Below are 13,622 nucleotides of genomic sequence, written 5' to 3' on the forward strand. Positions count from 1 at the left end.
GAGGTGAAGGGTATGTACCATCCACTGGCCATCCTTCACCTAATACAACCCCCACCTTTTACAGAGGGTGACCTGAATCTCAGAAAGGTTAAGTGACCTGCTAGTTAGTAGTATGACTGAGACTAGACCTCAGGTCTCCTGGCTTCCCCATTGTTGCCCCTTCTGCTCCCTGAGTCCCCTTAAGGAGGAAGGTCCCATCTCCCTCCTGCACTGAGTGCTCTGCCCTTAACAGCTTTCTCTGCCTGAGTTTGCCCGTAGCTCTCACAAGTTCCCAGCATGCTGGGACTGTGAGTCTGTCACTTCTAGGCAACCCTTCCTTACATCCATTCTGTCATCAGGTAGGCATTTCCAATGACCTGTTTACACCTGCTTCTGGCTCCAGACAAGGTCATAGAACTAGAGAAAGGTCCTACTGCCAACCAGTTTAACCAGGTCTGTCATCGTTAGTGTGCACTGCATTGATAAATGCTGGAAGTGACTCTCTTTTAGGTAAAGTGAATTCTTAGCCCTGGGGGCTTCTGTAAGAGGTAGAAGCTCACTCTGTGGGGTGAGAGGGGGCAGCCAGATATTCCTGCATTTCTGTGCTAATGAGGATCTCCTTACAAACCTTGAGGATGGAGGAGGAAAAAAGGGAAACTTTGCGTTTCTAGAGGTTTCCTTTTGACAGAATTTTTTCTTTCTTTTTTCTTTTCTTTTTTTTTTTTTGGCTGCACCTGCAACATGTGGAAGTTCCCAGCTCTGGGATCAAACCTATACCTCAGTTGCAACCAGCACCACAGCTGCAGCAAAGCCGGATCCTTTACCCACTGAGCCACAAGGGAAATTTCTTGCAGAAGTATTCTTAAGTTCATTCACCCTTGTGCCAAACCCAAATCTCCTCATTTTCCCTCCTAGTGCTAAGAGGACGCTTTAGTGGAGTTTTACCAACACTCACTTGGAGTTTTGTTGCATCTACATCTACACATTCACCATCTGGGGAATAAAGTGATAGGTGATGACAGATGCTCCAAGTGCAGACCTGTGCAATCAGGGAACCTGTGGGGGGCAGGAAGAGCTCTGAATAGGAGGACACTCAGAGAGGAAAGACTGAGCCCTTTTCTGGAGATGGACAGGCAGAATCAAGGAGAGGACCACCAGTTGTGTGGAGACAAATCAGAGATCTCTATTCTGTGGGGTGACTATTGCTACCCTAGGAATAAAGGAATACTATCTTCTTCTAGAAGACTAACCCAGGCAGATTTATCTTAAAATTGAGGTGCTAACATGTGAAGATGGGTATCTGCTTAAAGACAGAAATGATCATATCCAGTGATTCTTCTAAGAAGCATAATGCTCATTTCTCAGACTCTTCAAACCAAACACCCTTCAGGAATTATACACTCTCAGTGGACATGTAAAAGCATCCAGCATCCCATCTCCTCCTTACCCCTGCTGTTTTATTTTATTTAATTTATATATTTATTTATTTTAGGGCTGCGCCAGAGGCATATGGAAGTTCCCAGGCTAGGCGTTGAATCAGAGCTGCACAGCTGCCAGTCTACACCACAGCCACAGCAACGCCAGATCCCAGCTGCCAGATCCTTAATCCAATGAGCAAAGCCAGTGATGACACCTCCATCCTCCTGGATACTAGTCAGGTTCTTAACCCACTGAGCAGCAACAACAGAAACTCCACTCTTGCTGTTTTATGTGTATTCACAAAAGCATAGTGTCCTCTGCCTCTTCTGATATGATTTACTCCTCTCTCTCTCTGCAATGAATTCTCCCTTCGATTCCAACAGCCAGTCATCCTCCAGCCTGAAACAGATCAGTCATTCATACCTTAAACCAGTCCTTCAATTGAGAGTAGAGTATCATGGCATCGAGTTCTTTCTTTCCAAGTTCCACCCCACTGTTATTTGCCCTTTGAGCTTTTTCTCTAACTGTGAAGTAAAAAGTTGCTCCCAATCTCTACCTTTGCCTCCTCAGACTAACGAGGCCCTCACAGAGCAAGTAGGAGCACTAAGGGGTTCTGAATCTACCTGCCACGGTGGAAGGCACTTCAATATGGCTTTTAAGAATCACGAGGCGCTCCCGCTGTGGTGCAGCCGAAACGAATCCGACTAGGAACCTTAAAGTTCGCTCCCTGGCCTTGCACACTGGGTTAAGGATCTGGCATTGCCGTGAACTGTGGTGTAGGTCACAGGCCCAGCTCGGATCCCGTGTTACTGTGGCTGTGGTGTATGCTGGCAGCTGTAGCTCCGATTTGACCCCTAGCCTGGGAACCTCCATATGTATGAGTGCGGCCCTAAAAAGCAAAAAAAAAAAAAAAAAAAAAAGAATCCATCACAAATGTGGGTCAGTCCTCTGTGTTCGTGATTCATGATGCATGATGGAGGGCCTACCTAGAGGGTACAGGATGAAATCGTGCCTCCTAAAGACCAAGTAGTGGCACACCTGGAAGCATCTCAAAACTGTTTCCTAGGAGCCACTTTCTAGGGCACAGATCCCCAGTACCTCTGCAAATCATTAAAATCATTCAGCAAATTCCCAGGCACTTTGGGTTTCTTTGTGGCTTGCGGTAAGTGCAAGTAGAATGGTTTTATCTCAGCCCTCCGTGCTTATCTATGTCCCCACTCCCTTATTGTTTTCTTAACAATAGAGAAGGAGTTGCTCATCAGAATGGGCAGTCCCACTGGATATGTTTTACTAGCCAGTGTGGTGATTGTACTTTAAAGTTCATCACTGGTGTTCCCAGAGGGCACAGTGGGATAAGGATCTGGTGTTGTCACTGGTGTGACTCTGGCTGCTACTGTGGCGAGGGAACTTCTGCATGCCACAGGAGTGGGGAAAAAAAAAAGGCAGCTCATCTTAACTGTAGATCATTCTCTAATATCTTCTTGCTATGTGTCTGGGCAGGGCCTATACTCAGGGTCAGTTTCCTTCCTTTTCCACCTTCCCTGAGTCTGCAGCTGAGTGGATAACTTGGCCAAGACACCTATTTAGTCCCAGCACTACCATCAGCTTCCTGTGCCCCTGAAGCAAGTCTGCAGCCCTCTCTGGACCAGTTTTCTTATCTATAGAAACTGGGGGTTGAATTTGGTAATCTCAAAGTCCCCTTACAGTTAGGACCTTCAGCATGAACATCCACTTTCTAGCAGTGCCACACCCTGGCATGCGGTTTCTGGCAAGGCATGAGTAGGCATCTTTAAAGGAGTCCCATCTGTGAGGTCTAGTTTGGTTCAGAGCTCTTCTCCCAATGCAAAGCCATGTTCCGAGGTCTGGATCATCCCAGCGGACTTCAAACATGCTTCTAGGGCAGACTGTCCTCTCAAGCAACCTTAGGCAGCCTCTGAGAGTCATGGCTGGCAGCTAGCCTCTGCTAGGACTTGTCAGGTGTCCTGGAAACTGAGAGTCCATGGAGGTTCTTAGCTTGGCTCAGATCCTACAGAAGGAAGATCCTGCAGAGGGGAGAGACTAATGTGGAGGCAAGATCAAGGTGGCAACAAGAGAATGCAGGAGAGGGAGCAGAAATTTCCTGAACTTCATTGGAAACTTTCTTTATGGAGGCCGAGAGCTGGACCTGCTTCAGGCCAGCATGTTTGACAGTTTCTCTTCCCCACCTCTCTCAAACTGCCCCTTCTTCTTCCGTAAAGGGTTTAGGGAAATCGCTTCCCCCCTATACCTAGGACTTAAATTCTTCTTTTTTTTTTTCTTTTTTTCTTTTTGTCTTTTTAGGGCTGCACCTGTGACATATGGAAGTTCCCAGGCTAGGGGTCGAATCAAAGCTGCAGCTGCCAGCCACAGCCACAGCCACAGCAATGCCAGATCCAAGCCCCGTCTGCAATCTACACCACAGCTCATGGCAACATTGGATCCTTAACCCAATGAGTGAGGCCACGGATCGAACCCGCATCCTCACATAATCCTTCAATTTGTAAATCAAATACCTATTCCAAAACCCCCATGTTTCTGTGATACACCCAGTATTTGAGTATGGCAAGAATGTTTTTAAGTTTCTCAGTGCTTTTTTTTTTTCCTTCTTGATCTATGCTTTTTCTTTGTCCTTGCCAATGGATAATTGGAGAATTGACTCTAAGGTTACAGTGAATTATTATCCCTACTGCTATTTATATTTACAACACTCTCTAATTAAATATAGAAACAAATAGTAAAGATCTAGGAAGCCTCAGTTGCCAGTGTTAGAATCTGTGTATGAAAGTACCATCAACAGTCTGAATATCACCGCCATCTCTAAACTTAGCCAATCATTTCCAGGGAAATATATAGAGCCAAGAGCAGAGTTTGAACAGATGGAGAAGTTTCCTGCTCCAAAGTCCCTAAGACACAGGGGTGAGGGACGTGGCAGGAGCCCTGGGTTGCTAAATAATGCCCAAGGTTGCCTAGAGACAAAAGAGTTCTCCTTGGAATGCTGGCAAATATAGCTCCAAGCTGGTAAAGAGGTGAAAAGAATTTCAAACACACTTCTACTCACTCATTAGAATGCAACAGAACGTAGTTTTATTGCTGTGAATACAATGCAACAAAGCTTGGCCAAAGTTCTAAGGCTGAAAATACAGAGGCCTGGCCCCAGTCATTGCCCTCTTCCCTACTACTTTCCTTCAAAACACAGAGTTCCAAAGCAGAAAAGAATCCTACGCTTTTGTCCCAACTCCAGTCCAACCTCCTCATCGCTCTGATTTTTCCAACACCCTCCTTTTTTTTCTTCCATGGGAACCAGGAAAATCAACAAAAGAAAAATCAGAAGAGATCATAAGAGAACGCGAGCTGAGTGAGAGGGAAAGTGATGGAAACTTTAAATGATCTTATCTAAGTGTACGGGAACAAACGGATAAGGAGGGTCGCCCTTCTGCGGGGGATCACAGGCAACAATAAAGAACTTGTATTGGGCGGCATCTTTGTAGCGGCAGTTTGGATAGTTCCCCCCGGTGAAACTGCACTGAGTCAGGCTAACAGGCTTTGCACTCTGGTGGCAGTTGTTCTGGCCGTTCTTACAGGTGATGTTGGGTAAATTACAGGCAGTGGCCACATCCTGGAAGGAGTCGTGCAGAAAGGTGTTTTGAGGCTTACAGTGCCAAGTATAATTGTTGACACCGTTCATTGCCTTGTTGCATTGGAGAGGGCTTGGCTGAATATGCTGAATTGTAAACCATTGAGCCCTGGTGAGATTCTTGGGTATGGCACAAAGTGGACGCACTGACCACCACAGTCCCAGCAGCAATAGGAGGAGAGGAAAGCATCTCAGATCTGGCCCCATTTTTCTCTGTGAGAAAAGAGAAGATAACGGTGGTAGCAGGAGCCATTAGAGCAAAATTACCATGCATCCAGATTTTTTTTTTTTTTTTTTTTTTTTTTTTAGGGCCACACCTGCGGCATATGGAAGTTCCCAGGCTAGGGGTCCAGTTGGAGCCACAGCTGCTGGCCTACACCACAGCCAGAGCAACACAGGATCAGAGCCACATCTTCAACCTACACCACAGCTCCCGGCAATGCCGGATCCCTAACCCCCTGAGTGAGGCCACGGATTGAACCCAAAACCTCATGGTTACTAGTTGGATTCCTTTCTGCTGCGCCACAGCAGGAACTCCCACACATCTCACTTTTTTTTTTTTTTTTTTTTTTTTTTTGAGGGCTGCACCCACGACACACCCACGGCATCTGGAGGTTCCCAGGCTAGGAGTCTAATTGGAGCTCTTGCTGCCAGCAATGCTGGATCCTTAACCCACGGGGCGAGGCCAGGGATTGAACCTGCAACCTCTTGGTTCCTAGTCAGAGTTGTTTCTGCTGAGCCAAGATGGGAACTCCCCATACATCACAATTTAGATTTTTACTCTGACCTTTAAGATTTCACAGCTCTTTTTCTTTCTTAAACCATCTTTCTCATTTGAGCCTCACAATTCTGTGATGAAGCGAAAGCCCAGTGAGGAGGCACCTGAGGTAAGAGGACCTTTCCTCTGATTGATAGATCTCATTCTTTTCTTCGTCCTGCAAGCATGTGTTTGAAGCTCCCCATGCCATTAACCTTGTCCCTTCCCTTGTCCCTCCTGAAATATTTACCCTCCATCTATTTGACCTGGACCTCCCAGCCATCTTCACTGCCCACCCTCCCCAGCCCAGGGGCTTCTCCTCTTACCAGGTCTCCACGCTGGGGTTCCCGCTGAGAAGAGAAGCAGCAGTTAGTCCTGGCTCAGAGGCTTTTATCTGTTGGTCTCCCAGGCAGGCCAGGGCTGCCCACGTGCAGCAGGAGAAGGGCTCTGAACCCTAGAAAAGAGTAAATCTAGGGCTTGGAAGCTGAACTTCTTGTGCACGGTGTGGTTGAGACTCTTAAATTTTCAGACTCGCTGTTGAAAATAGTATCAACACTGTAGACACAGGAAGAGTAAGCCTACTTAAAGAAACAATGAGACTCAAAGCCCCGTTTTGAGGAACTCATCACTTCCTGATATGATGTTTTCTTCCGATCTGAAGTTTCAATTCTGTTGCATTTTTAAAAATTAATTAATTTTTATGGCCACACCCACAGCATATGGAAGTTTTCCCGGGCGAGGGACTGAACCCGAGCCACAGGTGTGGCAATGCCAGATCCTTGAACCCACTGCGCCGGGGGCAGGGGATCTAACCCAAGGCCACTGGAGCCACTGCAGTCAGACTCTTAATCCACAACAAGAACTCTAAGCTTTAATTTTTTTAAGTTTCATGATTTCAGTTTCTTAGGAGAAAATACACATGAAAATCTGACACAATAGCTGCCATATACTTGGTAATGTGAGTTTCAACAATAGACTTGAGTGGATTATTCATGTATATGTATATTAATCGGGTAAATGGACAAACACAGGAGTTCCCGTTGTGGCTCAGCAGAGAGGAATCCGATAGTATCCATGAGGATGCGGGTTCAATCCCAGGCCTCGCTCAGTGGGGTCAGGGATCTGGTGTTGCCGCGAGCTGTGGTGCAGGTCGCAAATGCAGGTCAGATCCTCTGTTGCTGTGGCAGTGGTGTTGGCTGGCAGCTGTAACTCCCATTCAACCTGTAGCCTGGGAACTTCCATATGCCATGGGTACAGTCCTAAAAAGAAAAAAAAATCAGAGACAAATTTGTAATATATTAATAAATATAAATAGCACTTACGGCTGTGATGAAGGAAACGACAGGTCACTGTGTGGAGACAGTAGAGAGAATGTGTTACTGGAGAGCACAACACCTGAACTGAGTTTTGAGGATTAGTTAGAGGTTAGGTGAGGAGTTCCCTTAGTGGCACAGCGAAAATGAATCTGAGGAGGAACCATGAGGTTGCAGCTTCGATCCCTGGCCTCACCCAGTGGGTTAAGGATCTGGCGTTGCTGTGAGCTGTGGTATAGGACGCAGACGCGGCTCAGATCTGGTGTTGCTGTGGCTGTGGTGAAGGCTGGCAGCTACAGCTCTGATTAGACTCCTAGCCTGGGAACCTCCATATGCTTCGGGTGCAGCCTTAAAAAGACAAAAAGACCAAAAAAAAAAAAGTTAGGTGAGGAAGATGGTAAAGGCATCCCAATGATGAAGCTGTGTGAAGAGACCCCTGCACATGAAGGAGACACGCACATTTAGGGTGTTTGCCTCTTAAATCTGTTCTTACACTTCCATTGGTGCTACGATATCCTTATTCAGAAGCTCATTGTCACATAGAGGGCTCACATAAAAGTTTCCTACATGGATTCCCTGACTTCTAGTCTCTTCCTTCTAATCCACTCTGTGTAGTACTTCCAGATTAGTATTTCTTCACCATAAATGTAACAGTGAAACACTCTTGCCCAATGCTTTTTATGGCTCCAATTATCTTTAGGATAAAAATTATTTCTGGAGTTCCCATCATGGCTGTGTTAACAAATCTAACATCCATGAGGACACAGATTTGACCCCTGGCCTCGCTCAGTGGGTAAAGGATCCAGTGTTGCCATGAGCTTTTATGTAGGTTGCAGACGCGGCTTGGATCTGGTGTTGCTGTGGCTGTGGTGTGGGCTGGTAGCTACACCTCCGATTGGACCGCTAGGCTGGGAACCTCCGTATGCTTTGGGTGCAGCCCTAAAAAGCAAATAAATAAATAAATAAATAAATAAAGCTTTCTGTTTACTTAGTCCTCACGTATTTTATTCTACACTTAGATGTATTAGGACAGCCCCCCTTCTCCCTGCTGTTTCACAAGTTGGTGGTACCCCCAAATCCGCTGGAGAGGAAAACTGCACCAAGATACCCTAGGCAGGGCTCTCCCAAACTTAGTCTCATATCAGAATTGCCTATGAAATTTTTTTAAATGCCAAGATCCTAGGTCTGCTGAATCACAACCTTGGGGATTTACTGAAGTTTTTGCATATCTACGTTTGCATAACCCCACAGTGATTCTGTTACCCATTCTTTTTTTTTTTTTTTTTTTTTTTTTTGCTTTTTAGGGCCACACTTGTGGCATGTGGAAGTTCCCAGGCTTGGGGTCAAATCAGAGCTACAGCTGCCGGTCTATGACAGGGCCACAGCAACTCAGGATCCGAGCTGCGTCTGCAACCTACACCACAGCTCATGGCAATGCCAGATCCTTAACCCACTGAGTGAGGCTAGGGATCAAACCCACGTCCTAATGGATACTAGTCGGATTGTCTCCCCTGGGTCATGATGGGAACTCCTGTTACTCATTCTTTGTTTAGAACTATTTTTCTTGGCTGAGATTGCTTTTCACCCAATGCCCAAGTTCTCAAAACTGGGCTCATGCCTGATTCCTGAGATAAGGTTTCCACTTGGTCTTAATTTAGGCAGATGACTTTCTGTCTTGCTATGACTAATGAGCAAGACAGATGGGGGAAGACAAGAATGGATGAATCTGGAGTTCCCATCCTGGTGCAGTGGAAACAAATCTGACTAGAAACCATGAAGTTGTGGGTTCAATCCCTGGCCTCGCTCAGCGGGTTAAGGATCTGGCATTGCCATGAGCTGTGGCATAGGTTGCAGATGTGGCTCGGATCTGGTGTTGCAGTGGCTCTGGTGTAGGCCAGCGGCTATAGCTCCAATTAGACCCCTAGCCCGGAAACCTCCATATGCCCCTGGTACAGCCCTAAAAAAAGGGGAAAAAAAAAAAAAAGAATGGATGAATCTACCTCTCTTATCTATCTCCTAAATTATCCCAAATCTTGAAAGTGTGAGGGAGGAAAAAATCTTTTCCTTCTACCCTCTAAATTCTTGGCTAGGACCCCTGTAACAAAAGACAAATTAATAAGAGAAAAGCACACAAATTTAGCGGGTTTTTTTGGCCATGCCCAGGGTGTATGGAAGTTTCTGGGTCAGGGATAGAAACTGTATCCCAGCAGTGACAACAACCGCTGTCTTTGTTTCTACTGAGCCACAAAGGGAACTCCAGGTGTATTATTTTTCTATCCCTTTCTTTAGACCTTTGTATGCTTGTCAATTGCAAAATAGTCTCGAACCCTTGTCAATGAAATAACAGAAGATTAGTATCTTTAATAGTTACCTATTACAGCAGTTATCAGCCATATTCAGAACTCTAGAATGTTCCCTCCTCCATAGTTGCTGGTGTATTTCTGTGTCAAGCATCTGGCCAGGGAGTGGCCAGAATAGTGAGTCTGAGGCTGATGCTAAGCAATGAGTTCCAAGTTCCTTTGTGAGGTTTAGTTTTATTGTTTCTGCAGAGCTGAAGGCTTGGCATTCAAAATGGCCACCAACCCTTAGCCTATTGGTCAATTTGAGCATATAATACCATTTCTTTTTCGCCCAATTGCTAGGTTAGACTATTTCTTGTGACTCCCTCCTTCCTTTTCATACCAGGCATAAGGACCTCTGCTTATTTCCTGAACAAGTCATGTTTTCCATTATCTTCTGAAGGGAAAAATTTTCCAAGACCTGCAAATGGACAAGAGATTACTGGGAGTCTTTTCATTGGCCTGCCAGGATTTGTCTAGCAGACTCAATAGGGACAAATGGACACTGTGAAGGTGTATACCTTTGAGTGACTTGAAGAATAGATATGAACTTGCATGAAACTGATAACAGGAGTTCCTACCGTGGCTCAGTGGAAACAAATCTGACTACTATCCATGAGGACGCAGGTTCAATCTCTGGCCTTGCTCAGTGGGTTAAGGATCTGGTGTTGCCATGAGCTGTGGTGTAGGTCCCATGTTGCTGTGGCTGTAGAGTAGCCCAGCAGTGGCAGCGCCAATTCAACTTGTAGCCTGGGAACCTCCCTATGCCACAGGTGTGGCCCTAAAAGGCCAAAAAAAAAAAAAAAAAAAAAAAAAAAAAACCCTGAAAACAGTGAACACATTTCCTGTTCATAGAGATGCAAATAAATTCTGTTCAGCAGAGAATATAAATTTCTGTAAACCTAAATTACATTTCAACAAGTTTTTAGCATGTTACCAATTTCCTCAGTAGGCTTGGCATTCAAAATGGCCACCAACCCTTAGCCTATTGGTCAATTTGAGCATATGATGAATAAAATGGGTTTGAGTTTATTTGATGACACGGGCTTTTTAAAAAAAGTTTCATGATAACCCAGTTTTAACTTAAAAAAAAATCATTCTTGGAGTTCCCTTGTGGCTCAGTGAGCTAAGGATTCAGTGTTATTTTGTGGCTCTGGTTACAGCTTTGTCTTGGGTTTGATCCCTGGCTGGGGAACTTCCACATGCTGTAGGATTGACCAAAACAAAAACTCCTTAACACTTCATTCTTTCAAAGAAAATGTTTTGGAGTTCCCGTCATGGCTCAACATTAACAAACCTGAAAATTATCCACAAGGCTGTGGATTCAATCCCTGGCCTCGCTCAGTGGGTTAAGGATCCAGCTGTGAGCTGTGGTTTAGACTGCAGACGCAGCTTGGATCTGGCGTTGCTGTTACTGTGGCATAGGCCGGTAGCTGCTGCTCCAATTCGACCCCTAGCCTGGGAACCTCCATCTGCTCCAGGAACAGCCCTAGAAATGGCAAAAAAAGACAAAAACAAACAAACAAATGGAGATTTTCTTTGTAATTGTAAATTTCACTCATAAAAGGGTAATTTATTTATTTATTTTATTTTTTGTCTTTTTGCCATTTCTTGGGCCGCTCCTGTGGCATATGGGAGGTTCCCAGGCTAGGGGTCTAATTGGAGCTGTAGCCACCAGCCTACGCCAGAGCCACAGCAACGCGGGATCCGAGCCGCGTCTGCGACCTACACCACAGCTCACGGCAACGCCGGATCATCAACCCACTGAGCAAGGGCAGGGATCGAACCCGCAACCTCATGGTTCCTAGTCGGATTCATTAACCACTGCTCCACGTCAGGAATTCCCTATAAAAGGGTAATTTATATTCTGCTCTCAGAGCTTCCCTTTTTATCCTTTGTTTTCTCAAGGTAATCCTTATGTCAAAGAGGTACATTATGGTCTCCTACAAGAGAAAGTCCAGTTTAGCCTACTTTGGCTCTTATTACTATTGTTTGCTTTTTTGTTTGTTTGTTTGTTTTTCTTTTGTTTTGTTTTTGCTTTTTAGAGCTGCAGGTGTGACACATGGAAGTTCCCAGGCTAGGGGATCTAATTAGAACTGCAGCAGCCGGAGTACCCATCGTGGCTCAGTGGTTAACGAATCTGACTAGGAACCACGAGATTTTGGGTTTGATCCCTGGCCTCGTTCAGTGGGTTAAGGATCCAGCATTGCCATGACCTGTAGTGTAGGTTGCAGACGCGGCTCGGATCCCAAGTTGCTGTGGCTCTGGCCTAGGCCGGCGGCTACTGCTCGATTGGACCCCTATCGAGCGGCCCAAGAAATGGCACACACACACACACACACACAAAACCTACACCAGCCAGCCTACACCACAGCCATAGCAATGTTGGATCCTTAACCCACTGATCAAGGCCAGGGATTGAACCCTCATCCTCATGGATCCTATTCGATTTCATTACCACTGAGCCACAACAGGAACTCCCTTTATTACTATTGTTTGGCTTGTTACCAAAATGAAATGTCAAAGTTTGGAGCAGAACAAGTCATTTTATTTTATTATTTTATATATATTTTTGGAAATTCATAGAGGAATCCTCTATTTTATTCAAGTGAAAATATTATAAGGTAGAGTTCCAACCTGTAAAAATTCAGCCAGTGGCTTGGACATTTGTTAACTCTAGGGTGTAAGTGATCCTGGGGCAGGTCCGAGGGTTGTGGATTCACCAGGATTGGATGAGATGGGTTCCAGAGCTCCAGTAGGCCAGCTTCCTAGGACCCCACTTCCTCTTTCCTATCAGAGATCAGTGAGAAAATGTGTCAGATTTGTTTTTTTTTTTCTTTTTTTTTGTCTTTTTAGGGCCATACCCGAGGCATATGAAACTTCCCAGACTAGGGGCTGAATCAGAGCTACAGCTGCCGGCCTACACCATGGCCACAGCAAAGACAGATCTGAGCCGCATCTGCAACCTACACCACACCTCATGGCATCACCGGATCCTTAATCCATTGAGTAAGTCCAGGGGTAGAACCTGAATCCTCAAGGATAGTAGTCAGGTTCCTTACCACTGAGCCACAGCAGGAACACCTGTCCTTTTTTTCGAAATATGGAGTACTTCATGAATTTGCATGTCATCCTTGCACAGGGGCCATGCTAATCACTGTATCAATTAAATTTTAGTATATGTGCTAATGAAGTAACCATGGAATCGGATTTCTATTCACTTTTTTGAAGATCAGATTTACTTCATTTACATGCCAAGAAAATTTTCTCAAGTATAATAAGGTGTTTACCATTTTCCTATTGTTTTCCAAATGCCTAACATTCATCTTTTCTCCCTAGCTTTATTTATTTATTTTTTTGTCTTTTCAGGGTCTAATCAGAGGTACGGCTGCCAGCCTATGCCAGAGCCACAGCAACGCCAGATCCGAGCAGAAAAATGCATAAGTTTAAATGTCACTTACAGTAACAGCTTAGAGTAGAAATCAAGAAGGAAGAATCTGAAATATTAATCTTGCTCTGAAAGAAGCCTGTGTAGGATGATACTGACAGGGATGGAGTAGACACAGGTAGTTGTAGAAGTCCCAATAAGGGACCATAGATAAAGAGGGAAACTTAGGGGACTTTGGGAGATCACTGTAAAGTTAATAATTCCTCAAGAAAATCAGAACAAGGCAGGCTTGCTAGACAAGTGGAGGGAGGAGAATTGCCTCGGGTCATTGGGTGGGGGGTGGGATGAGCCCTGCATTCAGTATCAGACCTAGGGCAAGAGTTTGAGGACCACCCATCTGCTGATTTGAATACATGCCTTACTAAGGAGGAGCTACTACTCCCAGGATGGAAGAGGCATCTTTTCCGACCCCCACTCCCCTTGGATGATAAAACTGCAGCCCACCTACTCCTCGGGGTAGAGCCTCCTTTCCTGTCCACTTGCATCTCTCAAAGGCATCCTATCCTAATAAATCTATTTCTTGCCTATCACTTTGTCTCTTGCTGAATTCCTTCTGCACGGAGGCATGAAGAACCTGAACCTCAGAGAGTCCAGACACTGGGTGAGTGATTCTAATTTAAAACTGTGGGTTTATGTTTCAATCTGGGTTTTGGCTGGGTTTGAGTCCCAGCACGTGTGTTCAAGTCCCAGTCTGTGTTTTGGCTAGGTTCAGGCT

At 45.3% G+C, this 13,622-nt stretch overlaps 1 protein-coding gene across 1 annotated transcript; it reads right to left on the reverse strand.

Annotated features, from left to right (window-relative positions):
* RNASE6 (ribonuclease A family member k6) lies at positions 4,652-6,186 on the reverse strand. Its single transcript, NM_001167656.1, is given in 2 exon segments — positions 4,652-5,263; positions 6,134-6,186. A coding segment is annotated over 1 exon segment (462 nt). The 5' UTR covers positions 5,258-5,263; positions 6,134-6,186; the 3' UTR covers positions 4,652-4,795.

The sequence above is a fragment of the Sus scrofa genome, chromosome 7 (genome assembly GCF_000003025.6).
Source record: "Sus scrofa isolate TJ Tabasco breed Duroc chromosome 7, Sscrofa11.1, whole genome shotgun sequence".
Taxonomy (NCBI): Eukaryota; Metazoa; Chordata; class Mammalia; order Artiodactyla; family Suidae; genus Sus; species Sus scrofa.